The following is a 19,527-nucleotide window of genomic DNA, read 5'->3' on the forward strand; positions in this document are numbered from 1 at the left end:
TGAGGTTGATGGTGGGGTGGAAGCTGTTGAAATCATGGTGAAATTCTTCCAGAGTCTCCTTCCCATGGGTCCAGATGATGAAGATGTCATCGATGTAGCGTAGGTAGAGAAGGGGTGTAAGTGGACGAGAGCTGAGGAAGCGTTGTTCCAGGTCAGCCATAAAAATGTTGGCGTATTGTGGGGCCATGCGGGTGCCCATAGCAGTGCCACTGGTCTGGAGGTATATGTTGTCACCAAATCTGAAATAGTTGTGTGTGAGGATAAATTCACAGAGTTCAGCCACCAGTTGTGCTGTGGCATCATCAGGAATACTGTTCCTGACAGCTTGTACTCCATCTGCATGTGGGATGTTTGTGTAGAGAGCCTCTACATCCATGGTGGCTAGGATGGTGTTTTCTGGAAGATCACCTATGCATTGTAGTTTTCTCAGGAAATCCGTAGTGTCACGAAGGTAACTGGGAGTGCTGGTGGCGTAGGGTCTGAGCAGAGAGTCCACATAGCCAGACAGTCCTTCAGTAAGAGTGCCAATGCCCGAGATGATGGGGCGTCCGGGATTTCCAGGTTTGTGGATCTTGGGTAATAGATAGAACAACCCTGGTCGGGGCTCTAAAGGTGTGTCGATTTGTTCCTGTGTTTGTTTAGGGAGTGTCCTGAGCAGATGGTGCAGTTTCTTAGTATATTCCTTAGTGGGATCTGAGGAAAGTGGCCTGTAGAATTTGGTATTGGAGAGTTGTCTGGCAGCCTCCTTTAGGTAGTCAGGCCTGTTCATGATGACAACAGCACCTCCTTTGTCAGCCTCTTTGATTATAATGTCAGAGTTGTTCCGGAGGCTGTGGATGGCATTGCGTTCTGCACGACTGAGGTTACCAGGCAAGCGATGCTGTTTTTCCACAATTTCTGCCTGTGCACGTCGGCGGAAGCATTCTATGTAGAGGTCCAAACTGCCATTTCGGCCCTCAGGAGGAGTCCATGTGGAGTTCTTCTTCTTGTGCTGTTGGTGGGAAGGTATCTGTGTGTCAGTGCACTGTTCAGTGTCGTGTTGGAAGTATTCCTTGAGACGGAGACGGCGAAAGTAGGCTTCCAGATCACTGCAGAACTGTATCATGTTAGTGGGGGTGGCGGGGCAAAAAGAGAGTCCCCGAGATAGAACAGATTCTTCTGCCGAGCTGAGTGTGTAGTTGGAGAGATTGACGATATTGCTGGGTGAGTTAGGGGTACCATTGTTGTGGCCCCATGTGGCAGGTAGGATTTTAGACAGCTTACAGTCCTTTTTCCTCTGTAGAGAAGTGAAGTGTGTAATGTAGATCTCCTGTCTTGTTTTAGTAAAGTCCATTTGTGCAGAAGGTTGGTGTTTTATGAGAGACTCCAGATTGGAGAGCTCTTATTGGAGAGCTACCCCTCTGATAAATCTCTGAATGACTCCTAGAACCTACAGCAGTTGAATGGGGCCAAGAGTTCCTGAACTTCAGCAAACTCTGCCTGGCCTTTCATTTGTCTGATAACTAAACAAACAATTTGTTTGATAATTACACGATGTGTTTTCCCCATTGTCTTTGCTGGGCCCTGGCTCATTATCCTCCCCAGCTCCCTCGGGGCGCCGAATACCGAATACAGTTTGTCTCATGCTCTCTGCTCAGGGGAGGCCCAAACCCTGATGGGATTGCACCGCGATGGCTATAAACCTCCCCGCCCAGCTCTCCTCCGGCCCAGCACAGAGCCGCTCAGGACACTGCCCATTGCCCACGTCAGCCCCTCTCTGTGGCTCAGGAGCTGGGTGAGTTCGGGGCTGGGGAACTCAGAAATAACCCTGGTTAATGGTCACACTAGAGCCCAGAAGAAGCAGAGAGCTGAGATGGGTGTGGGGGACCCTGCAGGTCGTCAGAAGGCAGGGAACCTCAGAGCAGGTCGCTGGGAGCCATGTCCAGACGGCTGGTCTGCAGGAAAGGTGCTTAGCCTAGGAACATTCAGTTCCATTCCACTTTAACTGCTCAGAAGGGCAGGGCTGTCCCGTGGGGCTTGGCTGGGAAAAGTGAACTCAGGAGTGAATTTCCCTCTCCCCAACAGGCTTCCCAGCTCTCCTCCTTGTGGCAGAGTCCCCTGTACATTCTGGGCGGGATGAGTGGGGCGATATTCTGTGTCTAGGCTCTTCCCTGTGAGGTCTGATTCCGCCCTCACAAAGTGGCTGCTGCCTTAGTCGCATCGGATCCAACAGCCCCCAACTGCACCGGGCTGGAGGCCGAATTTGGATGGCGGGGGACTGTAACTGTGATGACGATGTCTGCAGGCAGCTTCTGCCCTCGGACACAGCAGCCCCTGGAAATGGGGGATTTATTCAATGTATTGATAAGGGTCTCTGGCCTTCAGTTTCTGTCTCCTGGGTGTGTGCTCTCCCACAAGGTTTGTGAATGGTTCAGGTCCCATACGTGTGCGGGGCAGGGCTTTCTCTGTGGGTGGTCTGGCGTTGTTTGTAGTACATCAGTCCTCAGACGCCATGATGATCAACTCTGCCAAATTCACTCTCTGCCCGACCCACAAAGGACAGAAGAGTTTGCATCACTGCACGTGGGATGGAGTGAGCTGATTCCTGGAGCGGCTCCGTTAGGGTCCTGTCCAGCTGCCTGAGCGTTAAAGGGGAGATGCCAAGAGAAAACCATCTCCCACGAGTGACCTGCAGGTTAGTCACACTCCTCTGGCAGCAGATCCGTCCCGTTCACATCCAGGTTAGCAGGAGTCATTTGTGTAGAGGCGTGTGCACAGTGCTTCCCAGAGCCAAGCTCAGACTTTCGTGGATCCCACATCACCACTCCCCACGAGGCTAGCATGACTGTGAGGATTTGCCCCCCACTTTGGGATACCACCTGGGATAGTGGGATACCACCGAGCCCACGTATCCTGCCATCCTGGATACCCTGTACTATGTCCTGCTGAGACAGTCTCTGCTGGTTCCTTCAGCACCCACACGGGCAGGGCCACACCCAGCTTCAGAAAGATACAGGCATTGAGACCAGCTCTGGAAAGACTGCGTTAGGGGCTTGTCCTAGCACTCAGGTGCCCACCTCCCAGGGGCTACATCTAGACGACACGCCTTTTTCGAAAAAAGCCTCTTTTGAAAGAGAGCATCTAGACGACAACCAGTACTTTCGAAAAAGCGAGCCACTTTTTTGAAAGAGAACACCCCGGCAGTCTGGATGCTCTCTTTTGAAACAACACAGTTTGCATTACACAGTGCCTTTTTTTGAAAGAGCACTTTCGAAAAAAGGCCTTCTTCCTCGTAAAATGAGGTTTTCCATGGTCGAAAAAACTGCCACGTTCTTTAGATTTACTTTCGAAAGACCGCGGCGGCAGTCTAGAGGCAGGTACAGATTTTTCAAAAAAAGGCTACTTTTTCCAAAAAATCCCTGTAGTCTAGACACGCCCTGGGAGTGAAATCAGAAAATTCTGCCCTTCCCTCCATGTGGAGAAGGATATTGCACAGACCTTTGCCCCTCCCGATTATGAACTAGAGATGTAAAGGACTAGTCGACTAGTCGATTATCTGATAAGCAAATGCTTATCGGACAGTTGACAGGATAGTCGACTAGTCACTCCCCCCCTTGCTGCCTCCATCACATAAAAGTGGCGGAGGGGAGGAGGGAGGGAGAGAAGAGAAGGGGAACTTAAAAGTGGCAGCGCCACATGGAGCCTGGGGTCAGCTGCTCTGTGTAGCACTGCTGCCTTAAATGCCACAGGGAGACCAGCGTCAGGCTCCTTGCAGCATTTCAAAGGGGCAGCGCCGGGTGGAGCCTGGGATCAGCTGGGGACTGCTGACCGCGGGTTCTGCCACTTTGAAACGTCGGGTGGAGCCTGGGATCATGTTCCAGCAGAGCAGAGTCGCTCCAGCTCTGAGTCCTGCCACGAGAGACTCGAGACACCACAGAACCATCTGGCTGCTGGGTTTGCTCCCCTCCCGTGAGCTTACGGCTGGAACCGAGGCTGGCTTGAGAGCCCTGGAGGAAGCAATAGTCCCCCATGCTATGCCCACAGGCGGCATCTCTGACCGAGAGAAGCTGTCTTTAAGGATACGGAGGTCAGCTGAGTCTTCCAAGCCCACCGTGTCCTTTATGTGGAGATTCCCTCCAAGGGACCAATTAGCCCTCACTGCGCCACAGCCATCAGGACGGAGCCGTCCAATCCCAGAAGCCACTTGACTGAGAATCCTCCCTTCGCTTTCCCGCCCCTCCCCTGCTGCAGCCAATCAGCTGGCAACGCAGAGTCAGTGGAAATGGTTCTGATCTGGTCTCTCTTTCAGCAGGCTGCCCTACGTTGAATCTCCGGCTGGCGTCAATGGGGACAACTTCAGTGGTTCTCTGCCCATCCGCACTAGCTCAGGACTGGGCCTGATGAGTCTCTTCTCAGCAGTATTTTTTTTTCTCATAGACCACTCACAGGGCATCTAACAAGAGGAGTGTAGGGAAAAAGAACCACTGGTCTGCATTGACACCAAGCCTCGCTCACTGCTAAACCCTGCGTAATACGGATGGAATGGCTGAGGGCAAGAGCCAAGGATACGTTATTTACGACTCACTTTCTGTCTGCTGTTAGCCCGGGATAGATGCAAAAATAATGCTAAGAAAATCCCCCTTATCCTCTTCCCATTGGCCAATTAATGATTAATTAATCGTTCATTTCAGGGTCAGGAAGCAGCCATGCTGTGGATCTGAATGCACCCAGCCAGCCTCACCATGGCAGCTTCCAACTGGACCACACCCCACCCCTCCACCTTCATCCTGCTCGGCGTCCCGGGGCTAGAGGCAGCCCACGTCTGGATCTCCATCCCCTTCTGCTCGGTCTACATCCTGTCCCTCCTACGGAACTGCCTCCTCCTGGCTGTGATCAAGACCGAGCCGAGCCTCCATGAGCCCATGTACCTTTTCCTCGCCATGCTGGCCTTCGCCGACCTGGTTATCTCAACTGCTGCCATGCCCAAAACCCTCTGCATTTTCTGGTTCAGGGACCAGGCCATTCATATCGACGCTTGCCTGATCCAGATTTTTTTAATTCATTCACTTCATACCATGGAGTCTGGGTTCATGCTGGCCATGGCCTTCGATCGCTATGTCGCCATCTGTAACCCGCTGCGACACTCGGCCATCCTGACCCATCAGGCCATAGCCAAGATAGGTCTTGTTGTTGTGGTGAGGGGGATCATGTTACTAGGCCCACACCCGTTCCTGCTGAAGCAACTCCCATATTGCGGGACTCATGTCATTTCTCACACCTATTGTGAGTTCATGGCCCTGGCAAAACTGGCTTGTGTGGACACCACAGTCATAAGTGCCTACAGTCTGGCCATAGCATTTTTCACTGGGGGCTTAGATTTCATTCTCATTGTCCTGTCTTACATCCTGATCCTCCGGGCTGTCTTCAGCCTGCCCTCCAAGCAGGCCCGGCGCAAGTCCCTCAGCACCTGCAGCTCCCACGTCTGCGTCATGCTGGTGTTCTACACCCCAGCGATCTTCACCTTCCTCTCCCACCGATTTGGCCACGTTGCTCCCCATATCCACATCCTCATCGCCAACATTTACCTGCTCCTCCCTCCCATGATGAACCCCCTCATCTATGGGGTGAGAACCCCAGGGATCCGGCAAAGTGTGCTCCACATCTTGGGCCTCAAACCAGCCTGATGGCCCATGGGATGGGTCAGCTGCTGGGGTGCAAGTTCCATTCAGTCAACATCAGGACCCACAAGGCAGGGGATCCAGATGGCTCGGTCACCCCCCTGCGGTAGAATCCCACTGCAGCCTGCCTGGGCAGCAGGGATAAGAAACATGATTGTCGGGCTCTTTTCACTGCCGTAGAGCAGTGTTATTGGTGTATTTTCACCCAGTCCAATGAGACCAGGACTCCTCGTATGAGGTGCTGTGCAAAATACAGCTAGAGACTGTGCCTGCCCCAGGGGGTTCAATCCAAATTGTGTTGCAGGCACCCATGTCACAGCCAGGGGGGTACAGCCTACAGACTTCCCCAAGGATCACCCAGGGAGTCTAAGACAAAGCCAGCAATTACTTCAGGCCACCAGCCGATCTCTCCTGATTGGAGGTCAGGAGGAAAAGTCCCCTAGGGGCAGGTTACCCCCTGCCTCATGCAGAGGGTCTTGCACCTTTCTCTCAAGCGCCTAATTTGGTCACGGTCAGGCAGAAGAGATATGAGTAGACTGCACCCTGGCCTGAGCCAGTAAACCCAGATCTAAGCCCTGGTCCAAACCTTACCCATCCCGATCTACCATGTGAAGTTACTGGATTTTTGTTGGGAACATGCAAAGCTTTGTTACACCCACGGCTGTGCGGTCTCCCCAAAGGTTACACAAAGTGGGCTAAGTGAGGTGTCTATTGAATGCTTTGCGGATTCTCTTTATACTATTCACACGCCTGCCCGATTTTGTATAGGAAGTTGTGAGTATTGACTCTGGACAGATCTTTCAAGTATTTGTTCCTGAGAGACACCAACAGGCCTTTCCTATCTATTGTGGACTGACAAAGGACCTTAAGTGTTGCCAATGCACATCTGAGGAATTTTGCTGTACACTTGCAGTCAAGCAGGTATGCCAGGGATGAGTGCCTAAAAAGGACATGGACCGGTGACTTGCTTGCTTGAAAATCTTAATTTTGGGAGGTATCTCTGCACAGGGAAAACAATAAGATGCCCTCCACATGGCTAAGGGTATAAACGGAGTCCTGGGGGTTCCTCCATCTCTGTCTTCACTCTTGCTCTTCACTGCAGAATTCCCTTTGCTATGAACAAAGGGCCGAGAAGGATTTTGACCCATCCTAAGAAAGGATGTAATGTGAAGACTTTTAAGGCAGGAGAATATTCCATCTCTGCTACAAGCCTGCACCAGAATGTGGTAATTTGTCTATCTCATTTGTTTCCTAAAACAATTTTACTCTCCACCTTTTATTTCTTTTATCAATAAACCTTAATAATAAGGGAGGGATAGCTCAGTGGCTTGAGTATTTCTTCAACATCTTTATTAACGACCTGGATGAGGGGTTGGATTGTACACTCAGCAAGTTTGCAGACTAGGGGGAGGGAGAGATAGATACACTGGGCAGGGATAGGGTTCAGAGTGACCTAGACAGATTAGAGGATTAGACCAAAAGAAAACTGATGAGGTTCAACAAGGACAAGTACAGAGTCCGGCACTTGGGGTGGAAGAATCCCAAGCATTGTTACAGGCAGTTCTGCAGAAAAGGACCTGGGGACTACAGCGGATGAAAAGCTGGATGTGAGTCAACAGTGTGCCCTTGTAGCCAAGAAGGCTAATGGCATATTATGTTGCATTAGGAAGAGCATTGCCAGCAGATCTAGAGAAGTGATTAGTCCCTTTTATTCGGCTCTGGTGAGGTCACATCTGGAGCATTGTGTCCAGTTCTGGGCCCCGCACTACAGAAAGGATGAGGACGCAGTGGAGAGGGTCCAGTGGGGGTGACCAAAATGATGAGGGGGCTGGAGCACATGACCTATGAGGAAAGACTGAGGTATTTGGGTTTGTTTAGTCTGCAGAAGAGAAGAGTGAGGGGGGATTTGAGAGCAGCCTTCAACTTCCTGAAGGGAGGTTCCAAGGAGGATGGAGAGAGGCTGTTCTCAGTAGTGACGGATGGCAGAACAAGGAGCAATGGTCTCAAGTTACAGTGGGGGAAGGCTAGGTTGGATATTAGGAAAAACTATTTCCCTAGGAGGGTGGGGAGGCACTGGGATGGGTTCCCTGGGGAATGGGTGGAATCTCCATCCCCAGAGGTTTTTAAGTCTCAGCTTGACAAAGCCCTGGCTAGGATGATGTAATTGGGGTTCGTCCTGCTTTGGGCAGGGGCTGGACTTGATGACTCCTGAGGTCTCTTCCAGCTCTATGAGTCTATGATTCTATAATTGACTTCACAAGAGCCCCCAAAGACCACAGTCTCAGATAAGATCCGAAGGCACCCGAGTCAGGTTCATTGTCAAACAAAGTTCATTAATAGCTGTCAGTAGCCAGATGGCCTGCAAGCCCCTTTGTGTTTGTACCCAGGACAATGGACACAGGTCAATCGATAGTATGGATATCACTATCGCCCCATAGGGCTGGCCAAAGAAGTAAGTGAGGTACCCCCACATTTATAGACAGAAATGAACAATCCATGATACCCAATGTAAATTCATCTTACCCACTAATCACATGTTTGGTACCTCCCCTTGGACTTTCCTCCAAAGCAAATTCACCTCCCATTTTTATGCTTTCCCTCTTGTTTCAAACTATTTTATCGTGTACTTATCTGGTTGTCTCTGTACTGTCCCGCTGGAATGTATTTACACACTTCATGTGCTTTTAGCAGCGCTAGCAGGTCTAGTGCCGAGAAACACGGACTCGCAGGCAAACATCTGCTTGTGACACGGCCTGTCTGTGACTTGTAGCATAACTCTCGCCGGCTTCGGTTCAAGCACCAGGCCTGTGCGCCAGGCTCTTTCTTTCTCCTCCTGTGGATTACTTCTCAGAGCCTCTCCTCTGTGTAGCCAGTGGTGCTGGCTGTGGCACAGGAGAAGCTGGGGAGTCTTGCTGGCCAGTGTGGCAAACAGAAGTGCTCTGTCTGGCTGGTTTGGTGCTTCGAGAGGAGGATCCCCCGTCATCAATGGATATAAAATGGCTAGTAGGAAGTTTAGGCTTGAGATGAGATGCAGGTTTCTAACCATCAGAGGAGTGAGGTTCTGGAAGGGCCTTCCAAGGGAAGCAGTGGGGGCAAAAGATCTAGCTGGCTTCAAGATTAAGCTGGATGGGTTTATGAAGGGGATGGTTTGATGCGATAACATGATCTTGGTAACTAATTGACCTTTCACTACCAGTGGGAAATAGGTCAATGGAGGGATGATAGGGGTTACTATAGAGAACTTTCTGGGTGTCTGGCTGGTGAGTCTTGCCCACATGCTCAGGGTTTAGCTGATCGCCATATTTGGGGTCGGGAAGGAATTTTCCTCCAGGGTAGATTGGCAGAGGCCATGGAGGTTTTTCGCCTTCCTCTGTAGCATGGGGTACAGATCACAGCTGGAGGATTCTCTGCATCTTGGGGTCTTCAAAGTATTTGAAGGCTTCAATATCTGAGATCTAGGTGAGAGGATTATTCTAGGAGGGGTGGGTGAGGTTCTGTGGCCTGCACTGTGCAGGGGTCAGACTAGATGATCAAGGTCCCTTCTGACCTTAAAGTCTATGAGTCTAGGAGTCATGGGCTGTACGAAGCCCTGGTTTTAAGCAATTTGCCCCCGTTTTACCTCTTAGCGGTGCCCCCAGAAACCCGATATGTAACAGTGGGCGCAGAGGGAGCCGGCCAAACCCAGGGGCAGTGAGTGGCACTGTGACCTGCCAGATGGGGTCACAATGCTGCTCAAATGTGCAGCGACTATCACAGGTTGTGGCTTCTGCCACCAAACCCAAGTGAGTGATTTTTTTGCAGCAGATCTGTGAATGCCAAGGTCATGGCCCTTAGCAAACTGAGCTTGGCTTCTAATTGGTCAGATAATAAGGACCGTTTTCCCACTGTCCCTGGCTAATTGCCCTTTACGGCTCCCCGGGGACACTGTACACCCAGGCAGGGGGACTGTCTCCATTTCTCCCTGGGGCATTACCCTCCCTCACTCCCTTAGGGTGCCGTACACCCAAGCAATGGGAAAAGCATGGGTCTCATGCTCTCAGCTGCTCAGGGGAGGCCCAAACCCTGCTGGGATTGCACAGCGATGGTTATAAATCTCCCCACAAAGCTCTCCTCTGGCCCAGCACAGAGCTGCTCTGGACACCGCCCGCTGCCACGTCAGCCCCTCTCTGCTGTGCCGGAGCTGGGTGAGTGCAGGGCTGAGGATCCCAGAAATTTGTTAGCAGCACCCGCCCCTGCCTCACAAGGTAACACAGAGGAAGCACGATGCTGAGACAGATGATGTGTGGGGTGGAGAGGTTCCCATATGTTCTTCTTGGCCAGGGAAGCTCAGAGAGGGGCAGGAGCCGGGTCTGGGGAGAGTCACACGTCCGGAAGGCAGGTCTGCAGGAACGGTGCTTAGCCTGGGGACACTCACAGTTTCACCCTCCTTTACCTGCACAGAAGGGCCAGGATATCCAATGGGGCATGGCTGGGAAACGTGAATTTAGTGTGAATTTACCCCACAGGCTTCCCAACTCTCCGCCTTGTGCCAGACTCCCCTGTATGTTCAGCCAGGGCGGGTGGGGTAATATTCGGTGTCCAGGCTCTTCTGTGTGAGGTCTGATTCCTCACAAAGTGGCTGCTGCCTTAGTCTCATCAGATACAACAGCAACCGCTTGCACTGGGCTGGAGGCAGAATTTGGCTGGCGGGTTATTGTCAGCGTATTACTGAATCCTTCCATGCTGGGTGTAATTGTGATGACGGTGTCTGCAGGCAGCTCCTGCCCTTGGACACAGACGCCTTGAACCGTGCGACTAGTTCAATGTGTCGACAGCGGCCTCTGTGCTTCGGTTTCTCTCCGCTGGGAAACGGCTCTCCCGTGAGGTGTGCGAATGGTTCACATGGCCTGCGTGTGTGGAGCAGAGCTCCCCCCGGGGGTTGTCTGTTGTGGTTTGTAGCACAGCAGTACTCAGACGCCATCATGAGCCGCTATCTGCTGAGTTCTCTCTATGCCCTTCCCGCAACAGACAAAAGAAGGCCCATCCAAAATAGTTGCAAGACAAAGTTTGACAAATGCAGGTCTAGAGTCAACAAGTACAAATAACCCCTCAGTGGGGATAGAGCGATCCTGCTGCCAGGCTGCCTGAGGGCTGAGATCTGTCAGCTAAATGAGAGATGCCAAGAGAAATCCTGCTCCCAGGTTTGTAACACTCCTCTGACTGCAGATCCGTCTCATTCACTTCCACGTTAACAGGAGTGAATGATTTCAAGCCTAGGGAGGTTGTGGAATCTCCATCACTGGAGATATTTCAGAGCAGGTTGGACAGACACCTGTCAGGGATGATCTAGACGGTGCTCAGCCCTGCCGTGAGGGCAGGGGACTGGACTCAATGACTTCTCAAGGTCCCTTCTAGTTCTAGTGTTCTGTGATTCTATGAGGTAGAGGCGTGTTCATAGAGCTTATCAGAACCAAGTGCAGATACCATATGATCCCATATGAGGAGAGGTTAAAGCGACTGGGACTTTTCAGTTTAGAAAAGAGGAGACTGAGGGGGGATATGATAGAGGTCTATAAAATCATGAGTGGTGTGGAGAGGGCCGATAAAGAAAAGTTATTTATTAGTTCCCTAAATAGAAGAACTAGAGGACACCAAATGAAATTAATGGGTAGCAGGTTTAAAACTAATAAAAGAAAGTTCTTCTTCACACAGCGTGTAGTCAACCTGTGGAACTCCTTGCCAGAGGAGGCTGTGCAGGCTAGGACTATAATAGAGTTTAAAGAGAAGCTAGATAATTTCATGGAGGTTAGGTCCATAAAAGGCTATTAGCCAGGGGATAAAATGGTGCCCTTGGCCTCCGTTTGTCAGAGGCTGGAGAGGGATGGCAGGAGACAAATTGCTTGATCGTTGTCTTCGGTCCACCCTCTCTGGGGCACTTGGTGCTGGCCACTGTCGGCAGACAAGATACTGGGCTAGATGGACCTTTGGTCTGACCCAGTACGGCCGTTCTTATGTTCTTATGTACTTGTGGATCCCACCTCAGCACTTCTCCCTGAGTGTCACAGTTTGCCCCTTTAGGAAGCTAACTGAGATAATGGGTTACCACTGAGCCCACCTGTCCTGCTAGTCTGGAAACCCCTTACTATGTCCTGCTGAACCAGTCTCTCCAGCATGCACACAGGCAGCGCCACACCCCGCTGCCGAAAGACACAGGCACTGAGCCCAGCTCTGGGAAGACTCAGCATTAGGAGCTTGTCCCAGAACTCGGATAACCTCCTCCCCAGGAGAGAAGAGTGAAAGTGATAGAAAATTCTGCCTTTTCCTCCACGTGGAAGAGGATAAGCACAGCCCTTTGCCCCTTCCAATTATGAACTGTGTACACCGGGTTTGAGACTAAACAAAAAAACCCACATTCATCAGCCAGAGACCACTGGATTTTAAGTCATTATGGACTACACTGCACTATTAGTTCCAGATAACTAGCACTATTTCAAAATAACAAGGCGAGCGTCTACACAGCCATTCCGTTATCTCGAAACAATTTTGAAATAACGGACAGCTTATTCCGAAATCGGTAAACCTCATTCTATGAGGAATAATGCCTATTCTGAACTAGCCCTCACCGCGGCCATTCTAAGTTATCCCTCCTGAGGCTCTGAATTGCGATACCACATCTACATTAGGGAATCCTGCCTCGGACTAATTCTGAGGCTTCCCTGTAGTGTAGACGTGCAATTTTAACTATTCCGGAATAGCTTATTTCGAAATAGCCGTGCAGTGTAGATATACCTATTCGAGCCATCAAACAGAACAAAGCAGATTCTGGAACAAATAAAACAGACGCACAAACTAGTCTTAATACACTAAGGACACTGGCTATAAATAATATTTTCTCACCCCAAAGCAGGGTTTCCCAACCTATGGGTCAGGACCCACGTATGGGTCGCCATTACATTCCAAAAGGGTCACCAAGTGTCTTCCCAGGTGGCTCTGCCCTCCCTCCTCCCCCCATTTTTGAATTGCTGTGGGTCACCTGAATTGTCAAAATGGGTCCCCATCTGGAAAAGGATGGGAACGACTGCCCTAAAGGCTGTTTCAGACAGAATGCATGGGTTCCTAGAATCCATCTGTACTGAACTGCAGCTTGAAACTTAGCTACTTTATGTGTATAATGGAATCCTTTGTCTTCCCATGGGAAAACATTGGCCCTCCAGGATAGGATCCAGTTCAAGGTGACTCAGTCACCTGTCTCTGGGTATGTCTACACTACCCCGCTAGTTCGAACTAGCGGGGTAATGTATGCATACCGCACTTGCTAATGAAGCCCGGGATTTGAATTTCCCGGGCTTCATTAGCATAAGCGGGGAGCCGCCATTTTTAAATCCCCGCTGCTTCGAACCCCGTGTAGCGCGGCTACACGGGGCTCGAACTAGGTAGTTCGGACTAGGGTCCTATTCCGAACTACCGGTACTCCTCGTGAAACGAGGTGTACCGGTAGTTCGGAATAGGCACCCTAGTCCGAACTACCTAGTTCGAGCCCCGTGTAGCCGCGCTACACGGGGTTCGAAGCAGCGGGGATTTAAAAATGGCGGCTCCCCGCTTATGCTAATGAAGCCCGGGAAATTCAAATCCCGGGCTTCATTAGCAAGTGCGGTATGCATACATTACCCCGCTAGTTCGAACTAGCGGGGTAGTGTAGACATACCCTCTGTAGGGTTGTAGCCTGGTGGGGGCTTGGAGTGTCCACAGGAAGACTAAGCATGTTCATAGTCTATTCTCTTTGTGGATGCGCGCTCAGCCCTGTTCGGTTTTTTCCTTGTTGGACCTGAAGTTGTTGATGCCACCCAACAGAGCACATGTAAAATGCAGTTACAAGTTCGATATCCTTTCACTTCAGATACAAACTTGATACATGTGTACTAACATAATTAGTGAACCGTAGCTTTCCCAATGACGCCTTACGTGATTCCTCTTGTATGAAACATGTCGTCTTTATGCCGTATTCACATCAGAACAATAAGTCAATGAAAAATATGTGAGGCAAGGACACAGTGACCCTCAAAATACCAGCTGGGGAACTGAAGGTGCAAGAGGGAGGCTGAAACGCATCTGTCTGTCTTGGAGAGCCAAGTCGGTATCTTAGCCAAAAGTCCCCGGGCAGGATGTGTGCGTTGGGGAGCAGACATGCCACAGGGAGCGTTGGCTGGTTGATTGGACTGGCAGTCCTGCAAACCAGTCCGATGGTCTGTTTTGTCCTGGGAGTGTCCTGCCCTTGAGCCCAGGGGGTGAGGAACCCTATGGAACTGAAATGGGTTCTTTCAAAATGTGACAGGAAGCTGCGATTCCAGGACAGGCTCGCTGCCCCTCACTCCAGCTTCTGGGCTGGAACATCACTGCTGCTGGACTGATGCCTTGAGTGGAGTTGTCCTTACGATGTACAGGGCCCAATGGAACTACAGCCACCTGCACTGCATGTCTTCTGCCAGGGCTCAGGGTCACCCTCCCCACCCATGGACAGTCCCCCTGCCCCACAGCTGCTGATGGTGTTCTGGAGCTTGCCTCCCTCCCCCTTGACCTGGCTCCTTCTGGGGCTTAAGGGCTTCCCAGGTGCCATGGAGCCACACAGCCGAAGGGCTCCTCGCTGTCCCCATTCTGGCAGGAAGGAGCCTTCTGTTCGTTCCATGCTCCCAAGAGGAGCACATGGGGGCAGGAAGAGGGGAGAAGCCCTGCTGGACGGCTGCCAGCAGGAGACAGCAGTTAGGGGGAGGTGCCCAGAGAGGAACCAGGCAGTAGATTTGACAGAGCCACCCTTAGGGTTACAGGCACCAGCAGATATGTAGGGCCACCAGAAAATCTGGAGCTCACCACTGTGTCCCCCGGCACTCCCGCAGGGGAGATGTGAATCCTGCAAGAAGAGACTTCCATTTAGACACCAAACTCAGTCCTGCTGAAGGGTTTTCTCCTCTCGCATGAGCTTACAGCTGGAATTGATGCTGGCGTGAGAGCCCTGGAGAACCCTTCCGGGGAGCCAAACAAGAGTCCCCGATGACAGGCCAACCCACGGCATCTCTGATGGACAGGCAGGGCTGGATTACCCAATAGGCAGACTAAGCACATGCTTAGGGCACCAGCAAAGCAGGGGCACCAAAAAAAAATTGTGACAGTATAGTATTGTTTTTATTTTGAATTACAGAAGGGGGGCACCATAATCAATTCAGTGCTTAGTGCTTCTAAAGCAGTGGTCCCCAATAGGGTGCCCGCAGGGGCATTTTTGTGCACCCGCCAAGTGCTTGGGGCTGGCCTGGCCCTGGACATATGGTGCATGCGCTGTGCCGGAGCCAGCCTCGGGCGTATGGCGCACGGAGAGTGCCGGCCCTGGGAGTGTGGCGAAGTTGCCGCCCGCGCTCCAGATGCGCAGCACATGGGGAGCACTGGCCCCTGGTGTGCTGCTATGGGGTGCACCAGCCCAGGCACGTAGCTCATGGGGGTGTGGCATATGCATGGCCCCACCCCCTGGTGCGCTGCTATGGGGTGCGCCAGCCCCAGGCATGTGGCTCATGGGGGTGTGGAATATGCACGGCCCCACCCCCTGGTGCGCGAGTGTCTTCACCCTCTGGTGCCCGGCAGGCTAACGGCCATGCCCCCTGGTGCCCGGCGATGTCTAACGGTCTTAATCCGGCCCTGTGGACAGGGGCTGCCAGTACGACAGCCCACTCCCGCTTGTCCTTTAGGCTGAGATTCCCTCCAAGGGCCCAATTAGCCACAAGTATCCGGGCGGAGCCGTCCATTCCCATGAGCCACATGAATGAAAAGCAGCCAGCGAAAATGGTTCAGATCTAGTCTCTCTTTCAGCTGGCTTCAATGGGCCAAATGTCCAGCTGGTGTAAATGGGCACAACTTTAGCGGCACCCAGTCATTTAGTCCAGCTCAGGATTGGCCTGATGAATCTCTATTCAGACAGGGTTTTCGTGGGCCGTTCGTAGGAGGAATCCAGAGAAAAAGAACCGCTGCTCTGAATGGATCCAGAGCCCTCTCTTCCTGCCTGTAATGAGAGTGGAATGGCTGCAGAGCAGGAGCCAAGGAAACGTTATTTGTGACTCCCTTTCCATCTGCCGTTAGCCCAGGTAGATGCAGAACTGATGCTGAGATAATGCCCCCTTGTGATGTTCCCAACGGCCAATTAATGATTGTTTTCATGGTAAATTTCAGGGGCAGGAAGCAGCCATGCTGTGGAGCTGAACATACCCAGCCAGCCTCACCATGGCAGCTTCCAACTGGACCACACCTCACCACTCCACCTTCATCCTCCTCGGCATCCCGGGTCTGGAGGCGGCCCACGTCTGGATCTCCATCCCCTTCTGCTCCATCTACATCCTGTCTGTCGTAGGGAACTGCCTCCTCCTGGCTGTGATCAAATCTGAGCCGAGTCTCCACGAGCCCATGTACCTTTTCCTCGCCATGCTGGCCTTCGCCGACCTGGTTGTCTCCAACACCACCGTGCCCAAAACCCTCTGCATTTTCTGGTTTAGGGACCAGGCCATTCATATCGATGCTTGCCTGGCCCAGATTTTTTTGATTCACTCACTTACTACCATGGAGTCCGGGTTCATGCTGGCCATGGCCTTCGATCGCTACGTCGCCATCTGTAACCCGCTGCGACACTCAGACATCCTGACCCATCAGGCCATAGCCAAGATAGGGCTGGGCGTTGTAATGAAGGGGGTTGCGTTACTGGGCCTCCATCCATTTCTGTTGAAATGGCTCCCATACTGTAAGACCAATGTTATTTCTCACACCTATTGTGAGTTCATGGTGCTGGCAAAACTGGCTTGTGTGGACACCACAGTCATAAGTGCCTACAGCCTGGTCATCGCATTTTTCACTGGGGGGTTAGATTTCATTCTCATTGTCCTGTCCTACATCCTGATCCTCCGCACAGTTTTCAGCCTGCCCTCCAAGCAGGCCCGGAGCAAGTCCCTCAGCACATGCAGCTCCCACATCTGCATCATACTCATGTTCTACACTCCTGCGGGATTCACCTTCCTCTCCCACCGCTTGGGCCACGTGGCTCCCCATGTCCACATCCTCATTGCCAACATTTACCTGCTCCTCCCTCCCATGATGAACCCCCTCATCTACGGGGTGAGAACCCCGGGGATCCGCCAGAGGGCTCTCCACATCTTGGGCCTCAAACCAGCCTGATGGGTCAGTGGCTAGGGAGCCGGGTCCATGAAGTCAACATCAAGGCCAGCAAGGCCGGGGATGCAGATGGCTCAGTCACCTGTTGTGGAATCCCAGCTCCACCTGGCTGGGCAGCAGGCAGAATCATCATGCTGCTGGGTTCTGTGGCAGATCATGGCATTGACTTTTCGCTGCCCCGGAGCCCCGTTACTGGTGCATTTCCACCCAGCCCAGAGAGATCACGGCCTCATTGTGTGAGGTGCTGTGTGAAATACAGCCAGAGACTGTCCCCGCGCCAAGGGCTTCAATCCAGAGAGAGAGGACAACCAACCGTGGGCAAGGCAGTGTTGCAGTCACCCCACAACACAGGTGGGGAGTGCGGCCCAGGCAGTCCACGGACTTGCCTAAGCTCACACAAGAGTGTAAGGCAAAGCTTGCATGTGCGTCAGGGCAGCAGCCACACTCTCCTGATTGAGGGTCAGGAGGAAAAGTCCCCTGTGGGAAGATTACTCCATGCTGCCCCATGCAGGTGGCATGTGCCTTTCACCTGATCTGGTCCCGGTGAGACAGAGGAGACCTGTGAACCTAGATCTGAGCCCTGACCCAGAGCCTTACCCACAAAGCCAGGCCACGAATATACCATGTGGCAAACACACACCCAGTAAGCTGACTCCTCCCCCTCTCACGCCAGACATCTCTCTCTTTCCCCTACAACGAGCTGCCCCTCTCCCCTCTCATCATCTTCCCCAGCAGTGGGAGAGGGTTCCTCTCGTCCTGGCCCGACCCCATCCCGTCACACATTGTTTGGCATTATTTCTGGACCCAGATCCTTCAGCAAGTTTCCTAGAAGGAATGAAGAAGAGAGGGACTCCTGTCGCCTATGCCAAGCTTCTGACAAGAGAGGCTAGGGACAAGACAAAAGCAACAAGAATGATGGAAGGTCTAGAGAACAGGAGCTATGAAGGAAGGCAGAAAGAACTGGGCTTGTTGCGTTAGGAAAGGAGAGGATTGAGAAGGGATATGAGAGCAGTTTCCAGGTATCTAAAAAGGTGTCACAGGGAGGAGGGAGAAAAATTGTTCTTAGCCTCTGATGATAGGACAAGAAGCAATGGGCTTAAACTGCAGCAAGGGAGGTTTAGGTTGGACATTAGGAAAAATTTCCTCACTGTCAGGGTGGTTGAACACTGAAATAAATTGCCCAGGGAGGTTGTGGAATCTCCATCTCTGGAGATATTTAAGAGTAGGTTAGATAAATGTCTATCAGGGATGGTCTAGATAGTATTGGGTCCTGCCATGAGGGCAGGGGACCGGATTCGATGACCTCTCAAGGTCCCTTCCAGTCCTAGTGTTCTATGATTTTATGATTTTATGACAGCCGAAGCATGGGGCTGTATCCGTGCCCAGCCTGGCTAATAACGACTGGTGGACCTACCCTCTGGGAACGTGTATGGTTCTTCTGTGAACTCAGTGATCATTTTGGCCTTCACAACACTCCCAGAAAAGGATTTCCCATGTGGGCAGTGCATTGTGTGAAGAAATTCTTCCTCGTGTTTGTTTGAAACCTGCTGCCTTAACTTCCTGGGGTGTGTAATGGGAAGGGGTGAACGACTCATCCTTATTTGCTCTCTCCGCACCACTCACAACGGTCCAGACCTCGATCAGATCTCCACTCAGTTGTCTCTCTCCCAAGCTGAACAGTCCCTGCCCCCAGGAGTGGCTGAGTTACAGCCTGACCCTATTCCTGGTCACCTACATGCTGGGCTGAGCCGGTGTTCCCCTCCCCCTTCCCACACCCGCTCAGGAGGCAGGGCACCTCCCCTGCGCCTGTGCCAGAGCTGAGCTGTTCTGGGTGCTAGTGCCACAGTGGGATCCCCTTCCCGTCCATCCATTGCCAGCCAGAGTCGTAGAGATTCCTGGGCACCAGCCACCCTCAGCTACAAGGAGCAGGCCCTAGACAGTGCTCAGCCTGTAGCCACTGATCTGCAATGGTGTCATGGCCCCCAATGGAGAAGGTGACATACTCTGGGCACCCTGACTTCATCCCAACAGCTGCCTGTTTCTGCTCATGCTATGGGAAGGGGACAACAGGAGACCCCCCTCCCTCCAAGAACGTTTACTAAGCTCTACCCAGGGCTGCCTCCCCATTACTGATACGTGTGCATAACAGTCTCTGTAGGAAATAATTCTGGACACTCTGGATGCAGGTGAAAACAAGCTGAGGAATTATTGTGCACCAGCGCAGATGGAGTACCAACCAGGGGTTAACCTGGAGAGCACTAGATAATCAAAACATTACAATGAACTATATAGGCAGCAGATGGGTGGAGTGGAAGCAATTTCATAGGTCCTGGCAGCAAGACACAATGAGCACATAAGCCAATAAACTACAAAGGTTACACAGTATCTCCGCCCACAGCCAATTAAACATCTTATCAACGATACAGGGAGTTATTCCTAACAAGCTAAATAAGCCAACATCAACAAAAGTCATGTTGATGGCAACTTTGTTTGCTGAAATTATGATGTGTCTACTGTAGGATGATTACTGCCTCACATTGGCATGGTCCTTGGGATCCAGATTTATTATCTAGAATTAAGTGCTGTAGTGTAGACATACCCTGAGTGAGGCCCTCTTGGAACGTGGTTGCCAGGGCGACCAGGGTCATGTTAACTGCTTGTTCTGTGTGTTCCCAGGCCTTGCCTTAAATTT

The 19,527-nt window shown here is 51.9% G+C and overlaps 2 protein-coding genes across 5 annotated transcripts; both read left to right on the forward strand.

Annotated features, from left to right (window-relative positions):
• Positions 1–3,196: 3,196 nt before the first annotated feature.
• On the forward strand, positions 3,197–6,919 carry LOC102453166 (olfactory receptor 52K2-like). Its single transcript, XM_075923151.1, has one exon. The coding sequence runs from the start codon at positions 4,701–4,703 to the stop codon at positions 5,661–5,663; it is 963 nt and encodes a 320-aa protein (XP_075779266.1). The 5' UTR covers positions 3,197–4,700; the 3' UTR covers positions 5,664–6,919.
• A 1,998-nt stretch (positions 6,920–8,917) lies between these two features.
• Positions 8,918–17,034, forward strand: LOC102452917 (olfactory receptor 52K2-like). 4 transcript variants are annotated; one of them, XM_075923155.1, is made up of 3 exons: positions 8,918–9,901; positions 15,594–15,760; positions 15,846–17,034. In XM_075923155.1, exon 3 carries the CDS (start codon positions 15,897–15,899, stop codon positions 16,836–16,838), a length of 942 nt encoding a protein of 313 aa, XP_075779270.1. In that variant the 5' UTR covers positions 8,918–9,901; positions 15,594–15,760; positions 15,846–15,896; the 3' UTR covers positions 16,839–17,034. The 4 variants fall into 4 exon arrangements, with proteins under 4 accessions (XP_075779270.1, XP_075779268.1, XP_075779269.1 ...); XM_075923153.1 differs by having other exon boundaries at positions 15,598–15,760; XM_075923154.1 differs by having other exon boundaries at positions 8,918–9,841.
• The last annotated feature ends 2,493 nt before the right edge of the window (positions 17,035–19,527 follow it).

The sequence above is a fragment of the Pelodiscus sinensis genome, chromosome 1, assembly GCF_049634645.1.
Source record: "Pelodiscus sinensis isolate JC-2024 chromosome 1, ASM4963464v1, whole genome shotgun sequence".
NCBI lineage: Eukaryota > Metazoa > Chordata > Testudines > Trionychidae > Pelodiscus > Pelodiscus sinensis.

Excerpts from the sequence above, each read along its gene's own strand:
- LOC102453166 (XM_075923151.1), top strand. The coding sequence starts at position 4,701 with ATGCACCCAGCCAGCCTCACCATGGCAGCTTCCAACTGGACCACACCC.
- LOC102452917 (XM_075923155.1), top strand. The coding sequence starts at position 15,897 with ATGGCAGCTTCCAACTGGACCACACCTCACCACTCCACCTTCATCCTC.